General features: G+C 37.0%; 1 protein-coding gene across 3 annotated transcripts in view; it reads left to right on the top strand.

Annotated features, from left to right (window-relative positions):
• Window positions 1-22,056, top strand: part of Brwd1 (bromodomain and WD repeat domain containing 1) — a 153,031-nt gene that overhangs the window by 27,472 nt on the left and 103,503 nt on the right. For all 3 annotated transcript variants that reach the window (XM_004631770.2, XM_023716038.1, XM_023716036.1), the window contains exons 9-17: window positions 6,933-7,033; window positions 8,532-8,602; window positions 9,432-9,532; window positions 10,982-11,022; window positions 12,592-12,690; window positions 14,593-14,743; window positions 14,999-15,133; window positions 18,663-18,791; window positions 18,960-19,185. In XM_004631770.2, coding sequence (XP_004631827.1) covers window positions 6,933-7,033; window positions 8,532-8,602; window positions 9,432-9,532; window positions 10,982-11,022; window positions 12,592-12,690; window positions 14,593-14,743; window positions 14,999-15,133; window positions 18,663-18,791; window positions 18,960-19,185 — 1,054 coding nt within the window. The remainder of the gene's footprint in view (window positions 1-6,932; window positions 7,034-8,531; window positions 8,603-9,431; window positions 9,533-10,981; window positions 11,023-12,591; window positions 12,691-14,592; window positions 14,744-14,998; window positions 15,134-18,662; window positions 18,792-18,959; window positions 19,186-22,056) is intronic.

Here is a 22,056-nt window from a genome sequence, read left to right as displayed (position 1 = left end):
AAATTAATAAACTTCTAAATAAAGCAGACTTAAAGGACAAATTATAGATATTTAAAATTATCAGGGCCGGGGAGATGGCTCAGTGGAATAAGCACTTCCCTGGCAAGTGCAAGGGCCTGAGTTCAATCCCTGTTTCCGCAAAAGAAAAAAATTATTTTGAACTAATTAATCAAGAAAATATCCCAATTTAAAACTTGGGGGAGGTACTGTTTAGGAGCCAGCCATGATAAGCATGCTACCCAATGATTCTTATCTTGTCTTCCACTCTCTGCAGTTCCCTTCTTGAGTAAGATCAGGTTTTATAACTGAAAGTGTTGGGTAAATGATGTCATTGCACTTCTGGTGCTAGGTACTCAAGACATGGCCACTTCTTTCAAACCACTCATCTTGATGGAAGTCAGCTGTCAGGTTGAAGAGGCAGACAGATGGCTGTCTGAGTAGTCTTCACAGCAGTGACTAAGGTCTGCTCAGCCTTATGAGTAAGCTGTGTTGGAAATGGGTCTTCCATCCCCAGTTAAGACCTTGTATACTGTAGCCCTAGTGCATGTGTTGGCTGCAGCCTCATGATACCCCAAGCCAGGGCTACCTAGATAAGCTGCTCTTTTTTTTTGGGTGGGGGGTGTCTCACTATGCAGCTTGGGCTCATAGTGATCCTTCTGATTTCTGCCTCCCTAGTACTGGGATGACAGGTGTGTGCCACCACACCTGGACTCTGTCGCTGGCTCAGTGTGCCCTGGGGGCCAGCTGGCACAGCATGCAGTGCCAGGGATCAAACCCTGACCTATGCACTCACCTAAGCAAGTGTCTGCTGAGCTATATCACCAGCCTTTAGATAAGCTGCTCTTGATTCTTCTTTTTTTTTTAATGGCAAGCATTTTTTTTTTTTTTTTTTAATGTATTTGGTTGTTGCAGGGTCTCACTACGCAGCTGGGACTTGAAGTGATCCTCCTGCTTTCATCCTCCCAGTGCTGGGATTATAGCCGGGCACCATTCTGCCCGCCCAAACTTGGCAGGCTCATCCTGCCCTGGGGGTAGGGCTGGTGCAGCATGGGGCATGTGGTGCTGGGGATCGAACCTTGGTTCCTAAGCTTGCTTAAGCAGGTGCTTTGTCTGCTGAGCTATCTCGCCAGCCCTGCTCTTCATTCTTGTTCTGTAGAAACTACAAGATAATTCATACTGTTGTTTTAGACAACTCAACTTGGGGTAAGTTGTTACATAGCAGTATATTTTTAATACACAGATAAAATTGTACTGAAAGGGAAATTTAGAGTGCCGTGATGCATGTACTAAGAAGGCGCTGATAATCTGGGTACAGTGGTGTGTGTTTCTAATATGAGCTTATTAGGGGGAGCTGAGAGGGGGGGATCCGTGGAGGCTAGCCTGAGCAAGATACTGAGATACCCATTTCTCAAAATAAACAGAAAAATTAAAAAATTGAAACTCATTGATGAAGTGGCTTTTTCAAGAAACTTGAAAAGCAGTGGAGAAAGAAGTTATGGAGATAAAAGTACAGATATTAAGACTAGAAGCTATGCTTGATGAGAGAGAACTAACAAAGTGGTATATTTTCTAGAAGATTAATACACAGTGTTGGTAAAAGACTGATATGAAGCATAGAACAGAAAAGTATGACATATAAAGCTTAGATTTGAAAAAGGGATGCTACTGCAGACCTTTCAGATAATAAAAAAGGCATTTTTCAAACATTTATACAGGAAAATTGAAGGTAAATACTGAGAAAAACTCAAGAGTGAGGTCAGTGAAAGAAAAACAAATCTGAAAAGACCTGTAGTTGTTAAATGCATTGACGGTGTAGTTAAAAAAAAATCTTTCTTCACCCACTTAGTATTTCTGTCAGAAATGACTGGAGTCTCATAAGGTAGCAAGTAGAGAAGTCCAGTTGGGAAATAATTTCTCTAACAAATCTCTTACATCCTTCAAAAGTTAGTTTCAAGAAAGAAAAAGGTGAGAACGAAGTGACAAAAAGATGCACCTTGATTTGGGTTCTGGGTTTGGGAGAAAAAGGTAGTTTGAATATGAATTGCATATTAGATAATAGTGTGTTGCATCAGTGTGAGTTCCTTGTCTGAGGTTCACTATTATGTAGGGGACATCTCTGTTCTTAGGGGACAGACTGAGGGCGTTAGGCCATGGAGATGCATCTCCCACTAGGTCCTGACAGTTTATGTCTACTTTAGTGTATGTGCATATAGAAAGGATGGCAGCAGGTTATTCACCATTGTTAATTGTGGTGACTGGTACATGAATGCTCAGTGTACTTTTTATGACTTCTTTGTAGATTAAAAATACTGTAAAATTAAATTTTTGTGGAAAGTTAGCATGGTATTACTGCAGTTGTTCAACATGATCTTAATAGGAATGGAAAAGCAAAAGAAAAATATGTGTAAATGTTGGAAAGGAAGAGATAAAACTCAGTTTTCAAGTTTGATTGCCTGTTTAAAAAATACAAGTGGATGGGGAAAAGCTGAGCACGGTGGCACATGCATATAATCCTAGCACTCGGAGGTTGAGGCAGGAGGACAGAAGGATTGCTGTGACGTTGAGGCCTACATGGGTTACATAGTGAGTTCAAAGTGAGTCAAGGCCAGCCGGCACTACAAAGCCAGACCCTATCTAAAAAAAAAAAAAAAAAAAAAAAGCAGGGAAGCATGGTCGTTTATACCTGTAACCTCAACAATTACAGACCAAGGCAGGAGAGTTGCAGTGAGTTTGAGGCCAGCCTGGGCTGCATAGTGAGTTTAAGGCCAGCCTGAATTACAAAGTGAGATCCTGTCTCAAAGAACAAACAGATCCTCCAAGCAGCAACAACAAAACCAAAACGAATACCAAACTAAAAATAAATGAATAAGTAAAACCAAGGGGATGAATTGAAAATGCTTTAGCAGATTACAATTTACTTAGGAAACCATAGCTATCCACTTAAGTTGTGGTGATGGTTGAACATTGTAAATATTGCTAAGTACTTCTAAATTGCTAACTTTGAGATTTTTCCCTGGTGCTGGCAATTGAACCCAATGGCCTTGCACTGTGCTACATTACACCTAGCTCTTTTTTTTTTTTTTTTTTTTTTTTTTTTTTTTTTTTTCTTTTAGCAGCCTCAAGATGCCTTCAGGGCATTTCTGGTTTGGAGTATCTGGATTCAAACCACAGCATCCTGAGCCTGACTGCTTTGTTTAAGCAAGCACTTAAACAACTGAGCTGATGGGGCAGGACCCCTACACCCAGCTCTTTAATTTTTTTTTGGCAGAACCAGGGATTGAACTCAGGCCCTTGTGCTTGCCAGGGAAGCACTTATTCCAGTGAGCCATCTCCCTGACCCCCCCAACTCTTTAATTTTGAGACTGGGTTTTACTTAGTTACCCAGACTGGGTCTCCTGTTCCAGTTTCCCAGAGTAAATACAGTGGATTTTGTTTGAGTGGAGTTTACCACTATTTCCCAGCATACACTGTTAGCTTTGTCTAGAATGTATACCTAAGCATGTGGGTAGATTGGCATTTTAATACTGAAGAGACCAGTTACCTGTCAATGTCTAGTACATTCTTCAATAGCAAAACAGGATCAACAGACATTCAAGACTCCTTATTTTGCTCCTGAACAATTTTTAAGAAGTAGAATATTAAGATCTTTGAGGGGCCAGCCAAATAGCTCAGCATATTAAGGTTCCTGCCTAGGCAGATGTGGGGGGCCAGGGTTCAATCCCTAGCATGCTGTGCTGGCCCCACCCCGAGTGCACTGAGACTGTGCGCTGAGACTGTGGTGGCATGCGCCTGTAATCCCATCTCTTGAGAGACTGAAAACAGAAGGATCACTGTAAGTCTGATCTGTGGGTAGTGAGACCCTGTAGACCCTGTACTAAATACAGGGGAAAAAAAAAATCTTTGGCATGCAGTATATATGTGGTAGTCATTCAAAATGTGGTTTCAGGAAAATTACTTTGCCTTTCTTTGAAGTAGACATATAGCCAGAAAGAACTGAGAGATTATTATTCTTACTGCTTGGGCTAGTTACTTTCTCATTGCTGGGACAAAAACCCTGACACCCACAAGTTAGAGGTTTATTTTGCTCAGTTTGTGGAGGTTTTAGTTCATGGTTGGCTGGCACTGAAGCCAGGGAGGAGGACCTCATGGTTCAGGAGGGAGAAACAAAGGGATCAAGGCTAGAGGAGTGAACACACACACACACATACACACACACTCTCACACTCTTCAAGGCCACGCCCACAGTGACTCACCTCTTCCCACCAGGCTTCACTTCCCAGCATCATACTGGGAAGTCAGACTGACTGACTGACTGACTGACTGACTGACTGACTGACTGACTGACTATGATACTGCTAATCCAGTATCACATACCCATGTGTCATTTCCAAAATCCCACCCTTGAGCATGTGAGGCTTGGGGATGGTGTCCAGATATAAGCTACAACACTATTGTTTTTATGTAAAATTTACTTTACCTATTTTAGGAAATTGAAACTCCAGTTTTTAATGTTCCTCAGAAGTGTGTATTATAGTCATTGAAAAATAGCTTTGGTTGTGAATACTAAAACAAGGCTCTATAGTAGTGATAGTGGCTAAAAGAAGTGTTGCTGTTTAAGAGCTGGTTAGGATGGCTTCAGTTGTTAAACATGTGTGCTTGATGTACAAAAAACAATGCTTTTAGAACTCAGATTCAGGATTTGGGCCCTTGGTGTGTGTCCCAGGGTAGAGCACATACTTGTGGGCACACATGTTTAACAAGCACACATGTTTAACAACTTTGTACCCCAACACCAGGGGTACAAAGATAAATCTCCGGTTTTACAGGTTTGCCACTGAATCCTGGCAAAACCTATTAGAATCTCAGAGAGCTTAGTAAAACATCAGGATAGGCAATCACTGCCCTGATGTCAGAGCTTTCCTATGCACTATGAGTAATGAGTGATAAACTCAGTGAAACAGTAACATTCACAGTAGCATCAAAACCCTTTGGACATACAGGAATGAAAAGTGTATGGGAAAATGTGTCATTGCTGAAAACATACAGTGAATGTGCAGATTAAATTTTTTTTTAATAAAACTATTTTTTTTTCAACAAATAATACACTGCATATATTCTTCTTAGTGGTTAATTGCTGTACAGGATGCGGACTTGTGATCCTATTTACTAACACCATTAGAACAAATCATTCTATTCATTAAGAGAATGCAACTAAGATTAAAATTTTTTACAGTAAGATACATCACCATTAATTTCCCTTACAAATTTTCTTCTGTGTTAAACATGCTTATCCCATCCCTCTAGCCTACTTCCCCTCTCTTCTCTCTCTCTCTCTCTCTCTCTCTCTCTTCTCCCTCTCCCTCTCCCTCTCCCTCTCCCTCTCTTCTCCCCTCCTCTCTCTTGACTTTTCAGACAGGGTTTCACTGTGTATTTTAGACACCACTGCACTTGGACCAGCCTTCACTGTGTATTTTAGACTGACCTTGAACTCACTGTGTAGCTGGCTTCACTTGGTGATCCTCTTGCCTCAGTTTCTTGAGTGCTGGGATTACAGCTAGGCTTTATTTTCTAAACTCCTTTTTTTTTGTTTATGTTTTTTAATAAATAAGGTGTTGCTGTGTAGCTCAGGCTGAACTTGATTTAAGATCTGTCTCCTTCAGCCTGCCAAGTGCTGGGATAATAGGTATGTGTGCAGCTATGCTCAGCTTCCTTCTTTATCTTGTCTCCTAAATCAAGCTTTTGTTATTTCTCATCTGTCCTTCACATTTTGGGTGGGGAGGGAGGAGCTGTTCTAAATTTTTGCTTCTTAGATTATTATTAGATTAGATTGTTAATTAAATTAATTGTGTTGTTTTTTGGCTTTTTACTGTAGCATTTTAGCTGTTTCCTTTCAGTCAGTATTGTATTCTGACCAGACAAATTTTTTTTGGCTGCTTAATTATCCCTTACTGTTAAGTCCAGATTATCTCCTCCCTTTAATCCATTTTCTGACTTCTAATGGTGAAAACATATCACCTGTGTTCATTTTCGCAGTTGTCCCATCCCATGTTCTCATTCACTCTTGAGCCTGTGACTATTGTGTTCCTTGTTTTCCTTGTATTTTTCTCCTAAGCCTCCCTGAATGTCTTTGGAACAAAATGGTGTTTCTTTCTCTGGCGTTGATAGTACACAGAGTACTTTAATAAAGAAACAGTGTTAGCCCTGTTTTTAAATTGGAATAGAATCTGTGGGGTTTTTTTTTTTAATAATACTTTCATAATTTTACTTTTGAGTTACTGGTGTATTGGGAATGTACCTTGCTGGCCTCGTCTGAAACTTGGATCTAGCATTTGTTTTTCTCCAGATTGCCACACCCTTGTGTTAGCACCACTTATGGTGAACCATTTGTTTCCCTGCCAGATTGGAGATGAGACCTTTGTTCTGTATCAGGGTGGATTTTGAATTTCATATTTTTTCTGCTGGCCATTCTGTCAAGTTACTTCTTATACCTGATAGGTTTATTTTCTGAGGCTCTGTGATTGCTTTAATATCAAGGGACTGGATCTTTACTGTGCAAAAGTTTTCTTGGTAATTCTTATTAGTATTAAAAGTCATCTTTCATTGAGATCAGATTGTATATAAAATAATGTACAATGTTAGATTTTTCACCTTTTTTTTGAGAGCGAGGATCTTGCTTTATAATCCAGGCTGGCCATGAACTCACTATGTGACCCAGGCTGGCTCGGAAATGAAGGCTGTCCTCCTGACTTAGCCTCCTAAGTGCTGTGATAACGGGCATGTGCCACCATGCCCTGCTAGATTTTTCAGTGTTATGTCACCTGTATTCTTAATTTCTTGTGTTTAACTGCTTTAGAGTTTCAGTTGAAGTTAATTTTGGAAGGCTGTTAAGGATGATCTCTAGAAACTGATTTATATATATCACTGCTTTTTAGTTTAGCCCCATGGCCAAAGGCTCTCAGAGATACATGGTTTCCACGGGTGCTGATGGGACAGTGTGCTTTTGGCAGTGGGATTTACAATCTCTGAAATTCAGGTAAGAGACAGTAGGTAACAAGTTTCTTTTTTGATGCAGTTATTTAATCTTATGAAATGAAATGTGACTGTAGAGAGATTAGGTATTGTGGTTGCCTTTTTACTTTTGAGTTAATTATATAGAGCATATGTGTAGTATTACTATATTTTTGCCACACCCTTGCATTAGTACCACTTATGGTAAACCATAAATTGAATATGTAAAAGACATATAGCTTTTCTAAGCAAGCACATTTTGTGTGTGTGTGTGTGTGTGTGTAACCAGAGTAGAATAGTGTGTATGTGAACCATTTTTTTAAATATTAGAAATGTGCAGTCAGATATGTATCCAGATGTTGCGGCAGGAACAGTGGATCACAGAGCTGGATTATGGATCTGTCATGTCCAGTGCTGTAGTCCGCAGCCAGCTGTCACTCGTGCAACTTCAGATGTGGCTTGTGTAGTTGAGGAGTTGAAATGTTAATTCAGCCTTTTTTTTTGTGGTACTGGGTTGAACTCAGGACCCTGCACTTGCCAGGCAAGCGCTTATTCTACCGAGCTATCTCTTAGGCCCTGTTAATTCAGCTTTAAAACTTGGGCTATTAGAAAATTTCTAAGTATATTTCAGACAACTTGAGTCTCAGGTTTTGAAATATAAGTTTTGGATATCTGTACTTAAGATTTTAAGTACAGATCAGATATTTTTGATGAAAATAGAGTGTTCACATAGATGTATTTTATGTGTCAAATACATGCTGAAAGTTCAAATGTAAAATAGGAAAGAATATGTAGAGTTTTATTAAAATTGTGTTATGATTGATTATGTGTTGATAATAATATTTTGGATATGTTGGGTGAAATGAAAAACTAATTTTTATTTTTTGAGATAGGGTTGCCTGTTGGCCCAGGCTGGCCTCTTGACTCCTGCTCAAGGCGCCTTTGTCCCTGGCCTCCGTGTATTCCATGTGACTGGGCCTCTGGGCATGTGCCACCCATATCTGGGTTCTATGTACTTTTTAAAAAATGTGACTACTAGAAGAAAGACAGCTCATTGCCTGCCCCTGTGCTACTGGGCTATGCTCTGGTGGTTGTAAAACCCTGTGTTAGACTGTTTTGAGCTTTAGTCACCATGCTTAGAAAACATGGGGTTAGTGGGCTTGTTCTTTCACTGTGCAGTAATGGTCCTTAGAATCTACCTAGATAATTTTTTTTTTCTGGTGGTCATTCTGATAGGTGAGAACATTTGGTATATGGTTAGGTACTAAAGGAATAGTATTGTATTTAAATGTGCCCCATTAAAACTAACTGGCATGGTGGAACACACCTATAATTCCAGTATATGGGAGGCTGAGGCAGGAGGATAGTTGTAAGTGTGAGACCAGCCTGGACTACAAAGTGAGTTCAAGGTCAGCCTGAATGGCTTAGTGAAACCTTATCTCAAAAAGAAAAAAAACAAATATTTCAAATGTGTTAATGTATTAAGTTAATGTATTTTAAAGCAGTATCTTCTTTTTTTAAAGTCCACGTCCCCTGAAGTTTACTGAAAAGCCTAGGCCAGGCGTTCAAATGCTTTGTTCTTCTTTTAGTGTTGGTAAGAACTTCTTTGGTAATTTTAAAAATTGTTTTACTGTTTTAATGACTAAACTGCTGTTAAGAATCTTCATAAGGGGGGCTGGGGAGATGGCTCAGTGGTCTAAAGCACCTACTTAGAGCAAGCTTAGCAAAAGCATCAGGGACCACGGTTCAATCCCCCAGCACCACATGCCGGCCAGCCCTGCCCCCTGGTGGGCTGAGCTGGCCTCTCTCTCTCTCTCTCTCTCTCTCTCAAATAAATAAATAAAATTTAAAAAAAAAAAAAAAAAGAATCTTCATAAGGATTCTGTTAGTTTAGTTTGTTTTCCACGTATTTATTAAGTTTAAACCATTTCCAATTTTTCTTTTTTTCTTCTTGGTGCTGGGGATTAAGCCCAGGGCCTTGGGCCCTCTTTCTTTTCTCGTAGAATGTATTGAGTTTGGGAGGTAACCTGCCACCTTCCTTTCTTTCCCCTTTTGATAGATCAAAGAGTTCTCTCTCATAGAAGTCTAAGAACTTCAGCAAGTGAACTCTTCCCAAGCTATGTTTAGGTGTGTGAAGTAGGTTAGATAGCAGACTCTTTGTTCCATTATTTTTAGAGTGATGGTACTCATTTGTCAGTACCTTGCTGTCCTTAGTAAAGCAGAGTGAGACTGTGAACATGTCCAAGTTCAGTTAACTTTAATTGAGGCTGCAAGTACAGCTTTTATATGCTCTTTAGATGATGAGTTAGAAAGTGGATCTATTGATTAATTTTAGAATGAGTGATCTTGTTTTTTTAATATTTAATGTAGAAGTTTGATTTGTTCAGAAAAGCAAGATGTTTTAACTTTTTTTTTTATTTCAGGTGGTATGTTTTTAGCTACAGGGAGTACTGATCATGTAATCAGGATGTATTTTTTGGGTTTTGAAGCACCTGAAAAAATTGCAGAACTTGAAAGTCACACAGTAAGCATTCATATTTTAAAATTTTATACAGATTTATGATATTCTTATTGCTAAAAGGAATTGTGATTCTGATTTTTTCATTTTTAGCTTTTTCTCTGTTTAACAAATTTTATTTTTTTATTTTTATTTTTTGTCCTTTTGAGACATGGTTTCGCTATGCAGTTCAGGCTGGCCTTCAGCTGACTTTGTAGACCCCAGGTTGGTCTTGAACTTGCAGTGATCCTCTTGCCTCAGCCTTCCAAATGCTGGGATTACAGGTGTGTTGCCACCAGGCCTAACTGTTTTAAAGGTTTTTTTTTTTTTTTTTTTTTTCTCCAAATGCCTTCAGGGCAGGTTTGGCTGGCTTGAGTTGTGGTGATCGAACCACAGCAACCTGAGCCTGACTGCTTTGTTGAAGCAGCCACTTAAAGAACTGAGCTAAGGGGCAGGCCCCCTTTATTTTATTTATTTATTTTTTAAATTATTTATTTATTTATTTTAACATTTAAAGATTTGTACTAATAGTATTTATTTATTTATTTATTGGCCGAACCGGGGATTGAACTCAGGACCTTGCACATGCTAGGCAAGCGCTTATTTTACTGAGCTATCTCCCCGCAGGCCCCCTTTAAAGGTTTTTTGATTTAATTATTTTGTTAGATTTAAAAATACTAAATCATAGCTGCATTTTCTGTGGTGAGTCATTGTGATCTTATTTTTTTGCTGAATTACATTAAGAAATCCAGAGATTTTTGCTTTTTTTTGTGTGTGTTATACTGAGGATCTAGTCTAGGGCCCTACATATTCTGAGGAAGTACTCTTCTACTGAACTCCTTCTAAGCTCTAGATTTTTATATATATGTAAAACTAAAAATGTTCAGGTACAAGTGGTTTTTAAAAATTCTGATCTTAGAAATAGGAATTGTATATAAATGAGCAGAGTGTTGTTTGTAATTCAGCTTAGTAGCTTGGAAGTGGTAATATTTCATAGTGGTAATTTTAGCTCTAAGCACTAAGTCTTGATATGGTTGCTGATCTGGATGGGTTGATTTCCAGTGCACTGCTGTCTTGGTCAAGCGTGTGCAGTAACATAAATTTCTTTTTGTATGTAAATACTGAAATTTAAATACCTTGTTTTCAGATGCTTTAAAGTTTTTATATTTATGTCACTTTCCCCATGTTCCTTTGCATAGCCATAAAGTTGTTTTAAACAGACATAATATAAATACAGGTATGATTTTATGTACAAGGCTTTTCTCCTGGATGCGCTTAGCTTTGAAAGGAGAGTGATGGTTTATTACATCCTTAGAGTCCTTGTACTTCGTATCACTGTACACATTAAATGACTGGGGTAAGCAACGCAAGGGTAAATTTCTTTTTTGTTAAACCAAATGTGCTATCACTGAAATAAAAATTTACAAACTATGTAGATAATCTTTCTTTTTTGGTGTTTGTTTTCTACCCCTTTAGGATAAAGTAGATAGTATCCAATTTTGTAACAGTGGTGACCGGTAAGTATATGTTTGCCATGTAAGTGTGTGTGTTTTTATATATATTTTTAGGCATATAGTGAAGATACCATTTTGTATATTTTTCTTTTACTTAGTATTTTGATTGACAAATAATTACAGTATAATGCTTTGATATATATAGTTTACATTATGGAATGATTCACTCAAAAATCAACCAAGACCTTACATTCTTACTTTTTTTCTAGTGGATCATTTAGAATCTTCTCATAGCAGTTTTGAAATGTATGTTTAGTATATCATTAACTATGGCATTAGGACTTTTTATATTGCAGACATATTGGTAAATACATTAATTGAATATAAAGTGTCTAGAGTAGAGGGAAACCCATTACACTTAAGATTTTTTTTAAGTAATTACTATTTTTTTCCCATAAGAAGATAACTGTCATGATAGAAAATACTTAAAAATATTATCACAAAGTCTCAGGTAAATAGACATAGAGTAGCACTAATAGACGTTACAGTCCCAATCTGTCAAACATATTGCTAAGCCATAAATTTATTTGTACACTTCTTTCAGAGTCTTATGACAGACATAGTATTAATATTTTCAGTTGCCAAATAATGCTACACAAGTAGTATGGCCAATTTTATAATTTTAAACAGAATTAGCATGACAAAATAAGTTATAATTGTGATCAATCTCAGTAAGATCTAAAGAGTTATTGGTTGGAGTCTAAGAACAAAAACCCTTCTTTGTTAGCTTTTTTTTTTTGTCTTTTTGAGACAGTTTTGTTGTGCAGTTCAGTCTGGCCTGAAACTCAAGTAAGGCAGGCTAGCCTGAAACTCATCGCAGTCCTCCTGCTTCAGTCTCTTTAGTGCTGGGATTACAGGTATGTGCTACCACAACTGGCTTTTTCTTTGGCTAGATGTCCAATTTTCTGAAAAAGTTAGGTTTAAGAATGATGAAATTCCACCAGTTGTAGAACATTGATGAGAGTTCAAAGCCAGTGTGGTCTGCAAAGTGGGTTCAATGCCAGTGTCTCAAAAGACAAAAAAAAAAAAAAAAAAAAAAAAAAGGAAATTCTTTCTGTTTAAGTCTGTTAAAAATCTTTCTAATCCATTACTGTGATATATTCTGCAATGAAATTACCTAAATTATATCTAAATTAAATTCTTTCTGGTACCTAAGATAAGATGCCTTTCCTAAGCTATAGTTTTTATGCTTGCTTTCATTTGATTCTTTTTACACATTGTCTAATATGAAATTAGAGCTTAAAATTAAGATGCTTCAAATGAATTTTTGCTCTCATTAATTTCTCATATACCTTTAATTTTCCTGTTTCTCCACATACTTTTTTTATATTGTCTTTTTCAAAACTCAAAAGTCATTATTAAAATCTGCTGATTGCATTTTGTAGTACCAGGTAAATTATAGCAAAGCACATTTCTTCCATAGCAAACCAGATAAGCCCTAAATAACCATAACACCTGTAGATTTGGCTGTCATCAAGATAGCTACATTAAAGTTATTCTTGCTTGTTAATTTTCATTGTAGACCTTGATAGCAGGTATGTGAGTAGATGAACATTTTCTGAATCTTTTAAGGTTCCTAAGTGGTAGCAGAGATGGAACAGCACGGATTTGGAGGTTTGAACAGTTAGAATGGAGAAGTATTTTATTGGATATGGCTACCAAAATCTCAGGGTAAGTTGAGGCTGTTCATTGTAAGTGGTTGCATAACTATCCTGTCCTTAATTACTGATTACTTCCTCAAGAGGATTTTAGCCATTTTCTGTTTAAATAGTTACCTATTCTATGTCTGATGAACACTTAAAAGTCAGTATATCCAAATTAGTGTTGGAAGGTGCAGTGTTTACTTGTATTAATTGACGTTGTTCTTAGTTTTGCATTTAAAATCTCCTACAGGTGAAAAACAATTACAGAATTAAAGCAAGTATGTCAAATGTGGGAATTTTACTTTTTTGTAGATAGGAATTTTGGAATTTGTGAAACTAGCTTGGAGCTAAGGCTAGAGAATAAAGTAGAACATATTTTCTTGTTAAAATTTTGAAAAGTTGGGCTTCAGTGGGAATTTTGTATGCTAAAATTATGATTTATAAAATGATATTGAAGGTATGTCAGTACCTACCCAACACTACAAATCACCAAAATTATTTTCAGTATTTTGAAATATATATTACTTTCCAAGGCTGTTTTATTTATCTTTCCTTAATATGGCTGTTTTAATTCTACCAATCTATACACATAGGGTGTCTTTCCATCTTCTAATGTCTTCAGTTTTTTTAGTGTTCAGAAATTTTCATGTAGAGGTCTGTCATCTCCTTATTTAGAATGATTCTTGGATGTTTTATTTATTTTTTTTGAAGCTGTTGTGCAGGGAATTGTTTTCCTTCTAGTACATTATTGGTATGTGAAAAAGTTGCTTTTTTTTAGTACTAGTAATTGAAATCAGGACCAGTGTTTATCAGGCAGTTTCCCTATGGTCAGCTGTACTTTTGCTCCAAGCTGTTGATATTTTAATGCTGACTTTGTATCTTGCTACTTTGCTGAATTCATTTACTGGCTCTGAAAATTTTTTGGTGGAGTCTTTACAGTTTCCAGAGTATATGATCATATCATCTGCAACCGAGGATAATTTGGTTTCTTTTTCTTTTGTATTCCATTTGTTTTATCTGCCCTAACTGCTCTGGCTAAAATTCGGGACTTATATTGAGTAGGAGTACTAAGGGTAGAAACACTTGCCTTATTCCTGAAAAACTTGAAAATGAGACTAAAAGCTGCTTAGTTTTCCAGGGAAGAGAATAATAATAATAAAAAAAGACAGGGAGAATAACCTTACACTCATTTAATGACCAAGCTATGATCCTGTGACTGGATTGTTAATTAAATTGGTCACTAAATGAAGAATTGTGGATAGTAAGTACATTACAATATTCAGAACAAAGAAATAGTCTAAGGAGGGCCGGTGAGATGGCTCAGAATAAGTGCTTGCCTGGCAAGTGCAAGGGCCTGAGTTCAGTCCCTGGTTCTGCCAAAAAAGAAAAAGAAAAAAAGAAATAGAGGAGATTTCAACTTGACGGCTTTGCTTTTATTTGAATACCTCTGACATGCAGTACTATAACATTTGACAATATAAAATGACAATATTGTACTGCAGAGTCCAGTCAACAAAAATTACAGTATTGTATGAACAATGTGTACTACATCAAAAAGATGTTGAGGCTCAGTAAACAACACGTACAGAAATGTACAAAAAAAAAAAAAAAAAAAAAAAGACAAGCTCTGAATCTATAAACAGTTAAACAGGCAGTTAAATGTGGAATATCTGTACTTTTATAAGTGGATGTGGTGTCCTAAAATGTGTCTGTAGCTCTGAGCTCCTTCTAACTTGTCTACTACCTACCTTGTTTTGCCTTGATTTCTTTCCAGGTAATCTGTTCAGGTGTGATGAATCCTCTATAAATAATAGGATTAATAAAATAGGCACACAAAGATTTCTTTGGTTACTGTTTTATTAGTCAGGGATCATACACATTGTATACCCTACTAGCCAAATGATTTATACCATGTGCACTTTTTTGTTAGAGACTTGTCTTCAGAAGAAGAAAGATTTATGAAGCCCAAAGTAACAATGATAGCTTGGAATCAGAATGATAGCATTGTTGTCACAGCTGTGAATGATCATGTCCTCAAAGTCTGGAATTCTTACACTGGACAACTGCTTCATAACTTAATGGTAGGTAGTTTTTGCAACATGTGACCAATCAGAATTTTTTGAACTGTTATATGTAAAATTAATATGCTGAACAAGTTGCTTTAACCTACTAAATGACTGAAAATTTTTATACATAAAAATATTTTACTTGCTATCATTGATGTATTTTTATTTTTAAATCCCTTATGTAATTGGACAGTATGAATGATTTTATAAATACAATTTTCAACTTAAAACTTATAAATTTTCATTAATATTATGACTTTTTGAATAAAGGGACATGCTGATGAAGTATTTGTTTTGGAGACACATCCTTTTGATTCCAGAATTATGTTATCTGCAGGACATGATGGCAGCATATTTATATGGGATGTTACAAAAGGCACCAAGTTGAAACATTATTTTAATACGGTAAGTGAGGGTCTTAGTGCATTCTTGCATTTGCTTAGAGTAATTTGGGTTTATGAGTGTTAGAATTTAGTTTGTATGTTTTGTCAGTTTTTGTAAAATTCAGGATACTGCCCAAGTACTTAGGATACTTAATAAGTGTCTGACTTAAATAGCTGTACACCCATGAAATTCTCTGTATGATTGTCTTATATATACACAAAGGAAAAGATTTTCAGAAGTTATCTGTGTAAAAAAAATTTTTTTTTTCTTTATGTCTTTTTGAGACAGGGTCATGTTATGCATTTCAGGCTGGCCTTGAGCTCACTTTGTAGCCCAAGCTGGTCTTGAACCTGCAGCAATCCTTCTACTTCACCCTCCTGAGTGCTGAGGTTACAGGCATGTGCCACTATGCCTGGTGCTATATAGCAGTCCCTCAATATTTTGCATATTTCAACTTTCACAAACTCACTGTTTTGTGGGTTTTCAAAAAAATATTAATCTAAATTATTTATGGTGGATTTTTTTCTATATCGTAGGATTTTGCAGTGCTGTACAGTATACATATGTTGTTAAAATTATGTAGATTTACAAGCTTAGAAAATGGTTAAAAAAAAAAAGAAAAAGAAAATGGTTGAAAACATTAGAAGGGGCTGGAGAGATGGCTCAGTGGTCTAAAGCACCTACTTGAAACAAGCTTGGCAAAGCACAGGGACTGCGGTTCGATCCCCAGCACCACATGCCAGCCAGACCCGCCCCCTGGTGGGCTGAGCTGGCCACACACACACACAATAAATAAATGTAATAAATAAAAATAAATAAATATTTAAAAAAAAAACATTAGAAGTGTTTTTACATCTATGGGAAAGGTTTATAAGGGCGTGGGAAGGGTTTATAAAACCTTAAAATATATATAAATACTAAAACATAACATCACTACTTTGCTCATCGTGGGGGTGTCTGGAACATAACCTTAAGTGAGGAACCACTGTGTAGCTTTTTTGTGTGAGAATTATTCCTGTTTAAATTCACAAATCTATGGTAGTTACACAAGTTTTTCACTGGTGGAATTTATTGAAATAGTTGATAACATAAAGCTGTAAGAAGTAATTACTAGTAAGGTAGTACTTAGTAACTATTATTCAACATATGTCCCTAAATAGTATACAGGGTTCAAATATCATTAGAATTTTTCTTTTTTCCTTATATGTGTATTTGTATTTTTAAAAAATTATTTATTGGAAATTATTGGAAAAAGAAATAGGCCTTTTTGGACAATTTTTCTAATACCTTAAAACTGCAGAGTACATCCATCTCCTTAGTTACCCTTTAAAACTCAGAAAGAGACAACAATGTGCAATGTATTAATTATTGAAAGTGTCCTACTAATTGGTTTTGAAACTGTCTTATTGCTAACCCTTGCTCAATAAAATTAATAATAAAAAAATGAAAAAAAAAAGTTAAAAAAACTCAGAAAGACTAGTCCAGGTTGAACCTAGCTTATCATAGCAAAGAATGACATTAATTCAGGCTTTAAGCAACATAATTGGCATGACCTCTAAGCCAAATGATAATTGGCCTTTAAAAAATTTTTTTTTAATTTTTAAAGAGTATAAATTAGAATTAAAAAATAAGTGATACAGAATTTCAGTTAAAGTAATATGAATTTCACAGTATTTGTTGTAATACATAGTATTGTCTTCAGTAATTGACCTTTTACACTGAGTTCTCCTTATTTTTTCTCCTGAGACACTTTTTAATTCTCTAGTGCTAGACTAATCCCACAGGATTGTCAGTACCATCAGAACAACCCTACATATATAATCACCTTCAGGGTGACATCGAGTTGTTCTGTAGGCACAATTGCAGGTGACATTTTTTTCAGGAATTACCAAAAACCTAATTCTAAGTCTGGTGAAATAGGTTTGCCCATATGGAAGACTTGCCTCTCAATTGGTATCTGTGGGAAAGCTACTGTCTGTGCCTTTGGCCCACAGGTATCCTGGAGAGAGTAGCTGTCACTGTCTTCCTTGCCAGCCTCAGGACCCTGCTGCTCTTGCTCATCTGCCTGTTTTTTTACTGTGGTAGGAGCACAGCTGTGGATTTGTGAGAGGGAGCTGCCATGGTGAGGTGGCTCCCAGAGATCATGTGTGACTGGTTCTGTGTGCCCATGTTGTAGCAGTCAGCCAGAGAAGAATATCTGTTTTGGTATAGATTGCCTTAGTCAGCAGTGTCCTGAATAATAGCAGCCACTTCAGTTTTTCTAAGTTTGCTACTTGGTACCCTCCCATGTGTAGTGTAATAGTGGTAGGGGAAAGTGAAGTACTACTGTTAGTGTAGTGACTTACTTGGGCATGGATATGTTTGTTTTCACAAACAGTGGGTGGATGATTCATTTTTCTACCACTGATCATACTTAAAATTTACTTATTGGAAAATTATAGGTCCAGACAACAAAGGTGTAGCTTCATGTAGTACTGTTAACTAAACAACTAACTTATCCATACATTGACGATGGTGAATTAGTATGCTACACTGCTAAAAAGGAAGAATAAGGTTTGGCTAGGTGTGGTGGCACATACCTGTAATCCTACTACTTGGAAGGCTGAGGCAGGATTACTGGTAGTTTGAGGCTAATGTAGACTACAAAGTGAGTTCAGTGAGGCCAGTTTGAGCTGCAAAGTGAAGCCCTAGCTCAAAAAAAGTTTAAACTAATGATCAGATGTTCTGAGAACAGCACCCTTCCTGAAATTGGTTTTGGATTGAAGTTGAGCAGCTGCCAGCATTTATATGTATGCACTGGAGGCTTGCAGCGTTGCCCATTTCTGTGCCAGTCATCGTAGTGGTACCCTCCTTAACTTCCAGAAAAAATTAATTTTAGTGTATAAAGATCAGATGTTGTTAATCTCTAATCATTTATTTAATAGATGTTAGTCTTTTTGTTAAATAGGAAAATATAAAGCTGATGAGTGGGATTGCTCGTCATTCGCTTGTAAGGAATAAAGAAAGCCCTCCTTTTAGATTGGTTGCGAGTGTTCATTTTGAGAACTAACATTAGAATATCTCTCAATTTTTTTTTTTTTTTACTGTGTTAGTGTTGTTTAAAATGCATATGATGGTACTGATGTTTTTGCTTAATAGAAGGTTGTTCATTAAGTGTTTCTTGTAGAGGACTTGGGGTGTAGTTCAGTGGTATAGTGCTGTCTAGAATTGTGTGTATAAAGCCTGGGTTTGCTCCCCAGCATTGTGGGGGGTGGAATTCAGGAAGGGATATATTGTAGCAGGTTGTCTACATTTCATAGCTAGAATGCTTGCCAAGGATCAGTCTTTTTTTTTTTTTAATTAATTAATTTATTTAGTGTGTGTGTGTGTGTGTGTGTGTGTGTCCAGCTCAGCCCACCAGGGGGCGGGGCTGGCTGGCATGTGGTGCTGGGGATTGAACCGCGGTCGCTGCGTTTTTGCTTAGCTTGTTCTAAGTAGGTGCTTTAGACCACTGAGCCATCTCACCAGCCCCAAGGATCAGTCTTAACTGTCTTCACTGTGACGTTCCTAGATTGAAGGCCAAGGACATGGAGCTGTGTTTGACTGCAAGTTTTCACAAGATGGACAACATTTTGCCTGTACAGATTCTCATGGGCATCTTTTGATATTTGGTTTTGGATGCAGCAAACCATATGAAAAGGTTATTTTTTTTCCCCATATTTTCTTATATATAGAACAAATAGTTGTGAGAAATGGCTTGGAAATACTTTAGTTGTATTGATTTGATTTCCTTGTGTTTAATATTTAATACGTATTTTCTTTAACATACAGATATCATAATGTCATTGTATAAACTTTACTTTTCTAGATTCCTGATCAAATGTTCTTCCATACTGACTACCGACCGCTGATTAGAGATTCTAATAATTATGTCTTAGATGAGCAAACTCAGCAGGCTCCTCATCTTATGCCTCCACCATTCTTGGTGGATGTCGATGGAAACCCTCATCCAACTAAGTATCAGCGATTGGTACCTGGTCGAGAAAACTCTGCAGATGAACATTTGATTCCACAGTTAGGCTATGTGGCCACAAGTAAGTGAGAAGTCCCCCCACCCTCCAGTTTCTTTTTCTTTTCTTTTTTTTTTTTGGGTATTGGGAAGCAAACTTCGGACCTTGTGCTTGCCAGGCAGGTGCTTATACCACTGAGTTATCTCCCTGGCTTTTTGTTTTGAACACTTCATTAGAAATAGTAAAAAATAATACAAAGAACTTCCGTGTATTTTAGGCTCAAGTGTTTATATGTATTTTAAAATTTTATTTTAGGGGGGCCTGGCCTTAGCTCAGTTGTTTAAGTGGCTGCTTCCACAAAGCTGTCAGCCTCAGGTTGCTGTAGTTCGATCCCCACAACACTCCAGCCAGCCAAACCACCCCTGAGGGCATTCAGATCAAAAAAAAAAACAACACCTTATGGGGCTGGTGAAATGGCTCAGTGGTCTAAATCACCTACTTAGAACAAGCTTGGTAGAGCACAGGGACCGCAGTTCAATCCCCCAGCACCACATGCCAGCCAGCCGCGCCCCCTGGTGGGCTGAGCTGGACAGACAGACAGACAGACAGACACACACACACATAAATGAATAAAATTAAAAAAAAATTTATTTTAAAGAGAAAACAAAAGTAATACAGAATTTCAAAACAAGATAATGGATTAACAATAGTTAATGTATTATGTTTTGTTATCTTCAAATTAGTTGCTCAGGGCCGGCAAGATAGCTCAATGAACTAAGGGCATTCTTAGGCAAGTGCAGGGATGGAGTTTCAATCCCCGGTACCCATTCTGAGCCGGCCCAGGCCCCAGGCAGGCTAAGCCATCAAGTCCAGGTGTGGTGGCGCAAGCCTGTAATCCCTGTGCTGGGGAGGCTGAAAACAGAAGGATCACTATGAGACTGAAGTCCAAGCTTCATAGTGAGACCTTGTACAAAATACATAAAAAAAAAAATCAAAAACAAATTAGTTGCTCAGATTATAAGATATAGCCATGCATAATTGATCAAGCAGTATAAACCATTTTTTTCAATGAAGGGAGTTGGTGGTGTAACTATTGTATCTTATGTAGATACGTTATTTTGTAAAGTTTGTCTTCTATATTGTTTTGAACTATCTCTAAACTGAAGTTCAGGATACATCAGGCCCACTTACCTCATGTACTTTTATTAAAATTAGGACATTTAACACTGACAAATGCTGTTGTCAGAGATATAGTCTGTAATTAAAATTTGACAATTACTCTAATTTTTAAGTGTTTTTTTTTTTTCCCCCCCTTTGATTGCAGTTTAGGACTGCACATGAAATGTAGATGTCATATTTCTTTTTTTTTTTTATTTTATTTTTTATTTTTTTATTTTTTTTATTTTTTTTTAAATTTCTTTTATTTTTCAACAAATAATACGCTGCATATATTCTTCTTAGTGGTTAATTGCTGTAGATGTCATATTTCTCTACTTTAATTTTAATTAGTTTTTTTGAGACAGGATATCCTTTTGTAGTTCAGGCTGGCCTAGATCTTACTGTATTAGCCCAGGCTGGCCTTGAGCTTGCTGCAGTCTTCCTGCTTCAGCCTCCTTGGTACTTGAATTATGGGTATGCATCACTACAAGCATCAGTTTCCTTTAATTTGGAACAAAGATTTAGCTTTTGACTTTAGTGCTATTGGTATAGTGGAACAGGATAGCCTAGGGATTTTATAGACTATGTCAGACATTTTGTAGGCTGGGCTTGCGTGTTTGTATTGGATTGTGTTTTTGACAGAATATATCATAAATGATATTGTGGTCTTCATGGACCATATTATGTCAGCATGCTTATGATTTATGGTTTGTCCAGTAACTGGTAATACATCTTTAACGCCTATACTTCTTAATGTTGTACTTGCCAAGTTTCTCTACTATAAAGTTACTACTTTTCTCTTTGTAATTAGTGGTAAAATGCTTAAGTGCTCTCCTTTGTGTGACTACCCACATTTTAGGATCCATTGTATAGGTTGTTACTGTGAAAGCTATATGAGTTGTTAGTGGGTTATCATTATTTTGGTACTCACTATCCTTAGTGTTATCCCTTGAGAGACCTTTTCAAATTGTCTGTTCCCAAGTGCCCATTGTTGTAAAAGTACTTCCTTATATTTTTGGCAGCAGATGTTCTAGCATCATCTTCCACTTCCTCTCTCTTAGCTAGATGCAGAGTTCTTATTTCATGTGTTAATGTAAAGTGTTTCTATGGGTATTAGGGACAAAATGCTAGTTTGATTGGGTGAGGATTGACTTACTGGGGTGAAAACACCCTCCCATTTATATATGTACATATATATATATTTTTCTATTTGTCTTTTTGAGACAGTTTCATTATGTAGGCCTTGCTTTGTAGCCGAGGGTGGCTTTGAACTCAACAGCAGTCCTCTTGCTTCAGCTCCCAAGTGCTAGGAATATAGGCATGTGTCACAACATCTGGCCTGGATGTAATTGCAAATGTTTATTTTTATTTATTTATTTATTTTTACATTTATTTAGTGTGTGTGTGTGTGTGTGTGGCCAGCTCAGCCCACCTGGGGGCAGGGCTGGCAGGCATGTGGTGCAGGGGGATTGAACCGGAGTCCCTGTGCTTTGCCAAGCTTGTTCCAAGTAGGTGCTTTAGACCACTGAGCCATCTCTCCAGCCCCTGCAAATGTTTATTTTTAAATAATGGTATTGAAGTATACTTCTCATATTACAAAACCCACCAGTTCTAAGTGTACAGTTTAGATGGTTTTTGACAAAAATTAGTCATAAGATACAGAACATTTCCACTACCCTAAGTGTTCCCTGGCCTCATTTAAAGCCAATCTTTTCCCAGTCCTTTGTGGTTACTATTCTATTTTCTGTCACTTTAATTTTATCTTGTAAGGAATTTTTTTTTTTTTTTTTTTTTTTT

The sequence above is a fragment of the Octodon degus genome, unplaced genomic scaffold (genome assembly GCF_000260255.1).
Source record: "Octodon degus isolate 3935 unplaced genomic scaffold, OctDeg1.0 scaffold00045, whole genome shotgun sequence".
Lineage (NCBI taxonomy): Eukaryota > Metazoa > Chordata > Mammalia > Rodentia > Octodontidae > Octodon > Octodon degus.
This window is presented reverse-complemented; position numbering and strand designations above follow the sequence as displayed.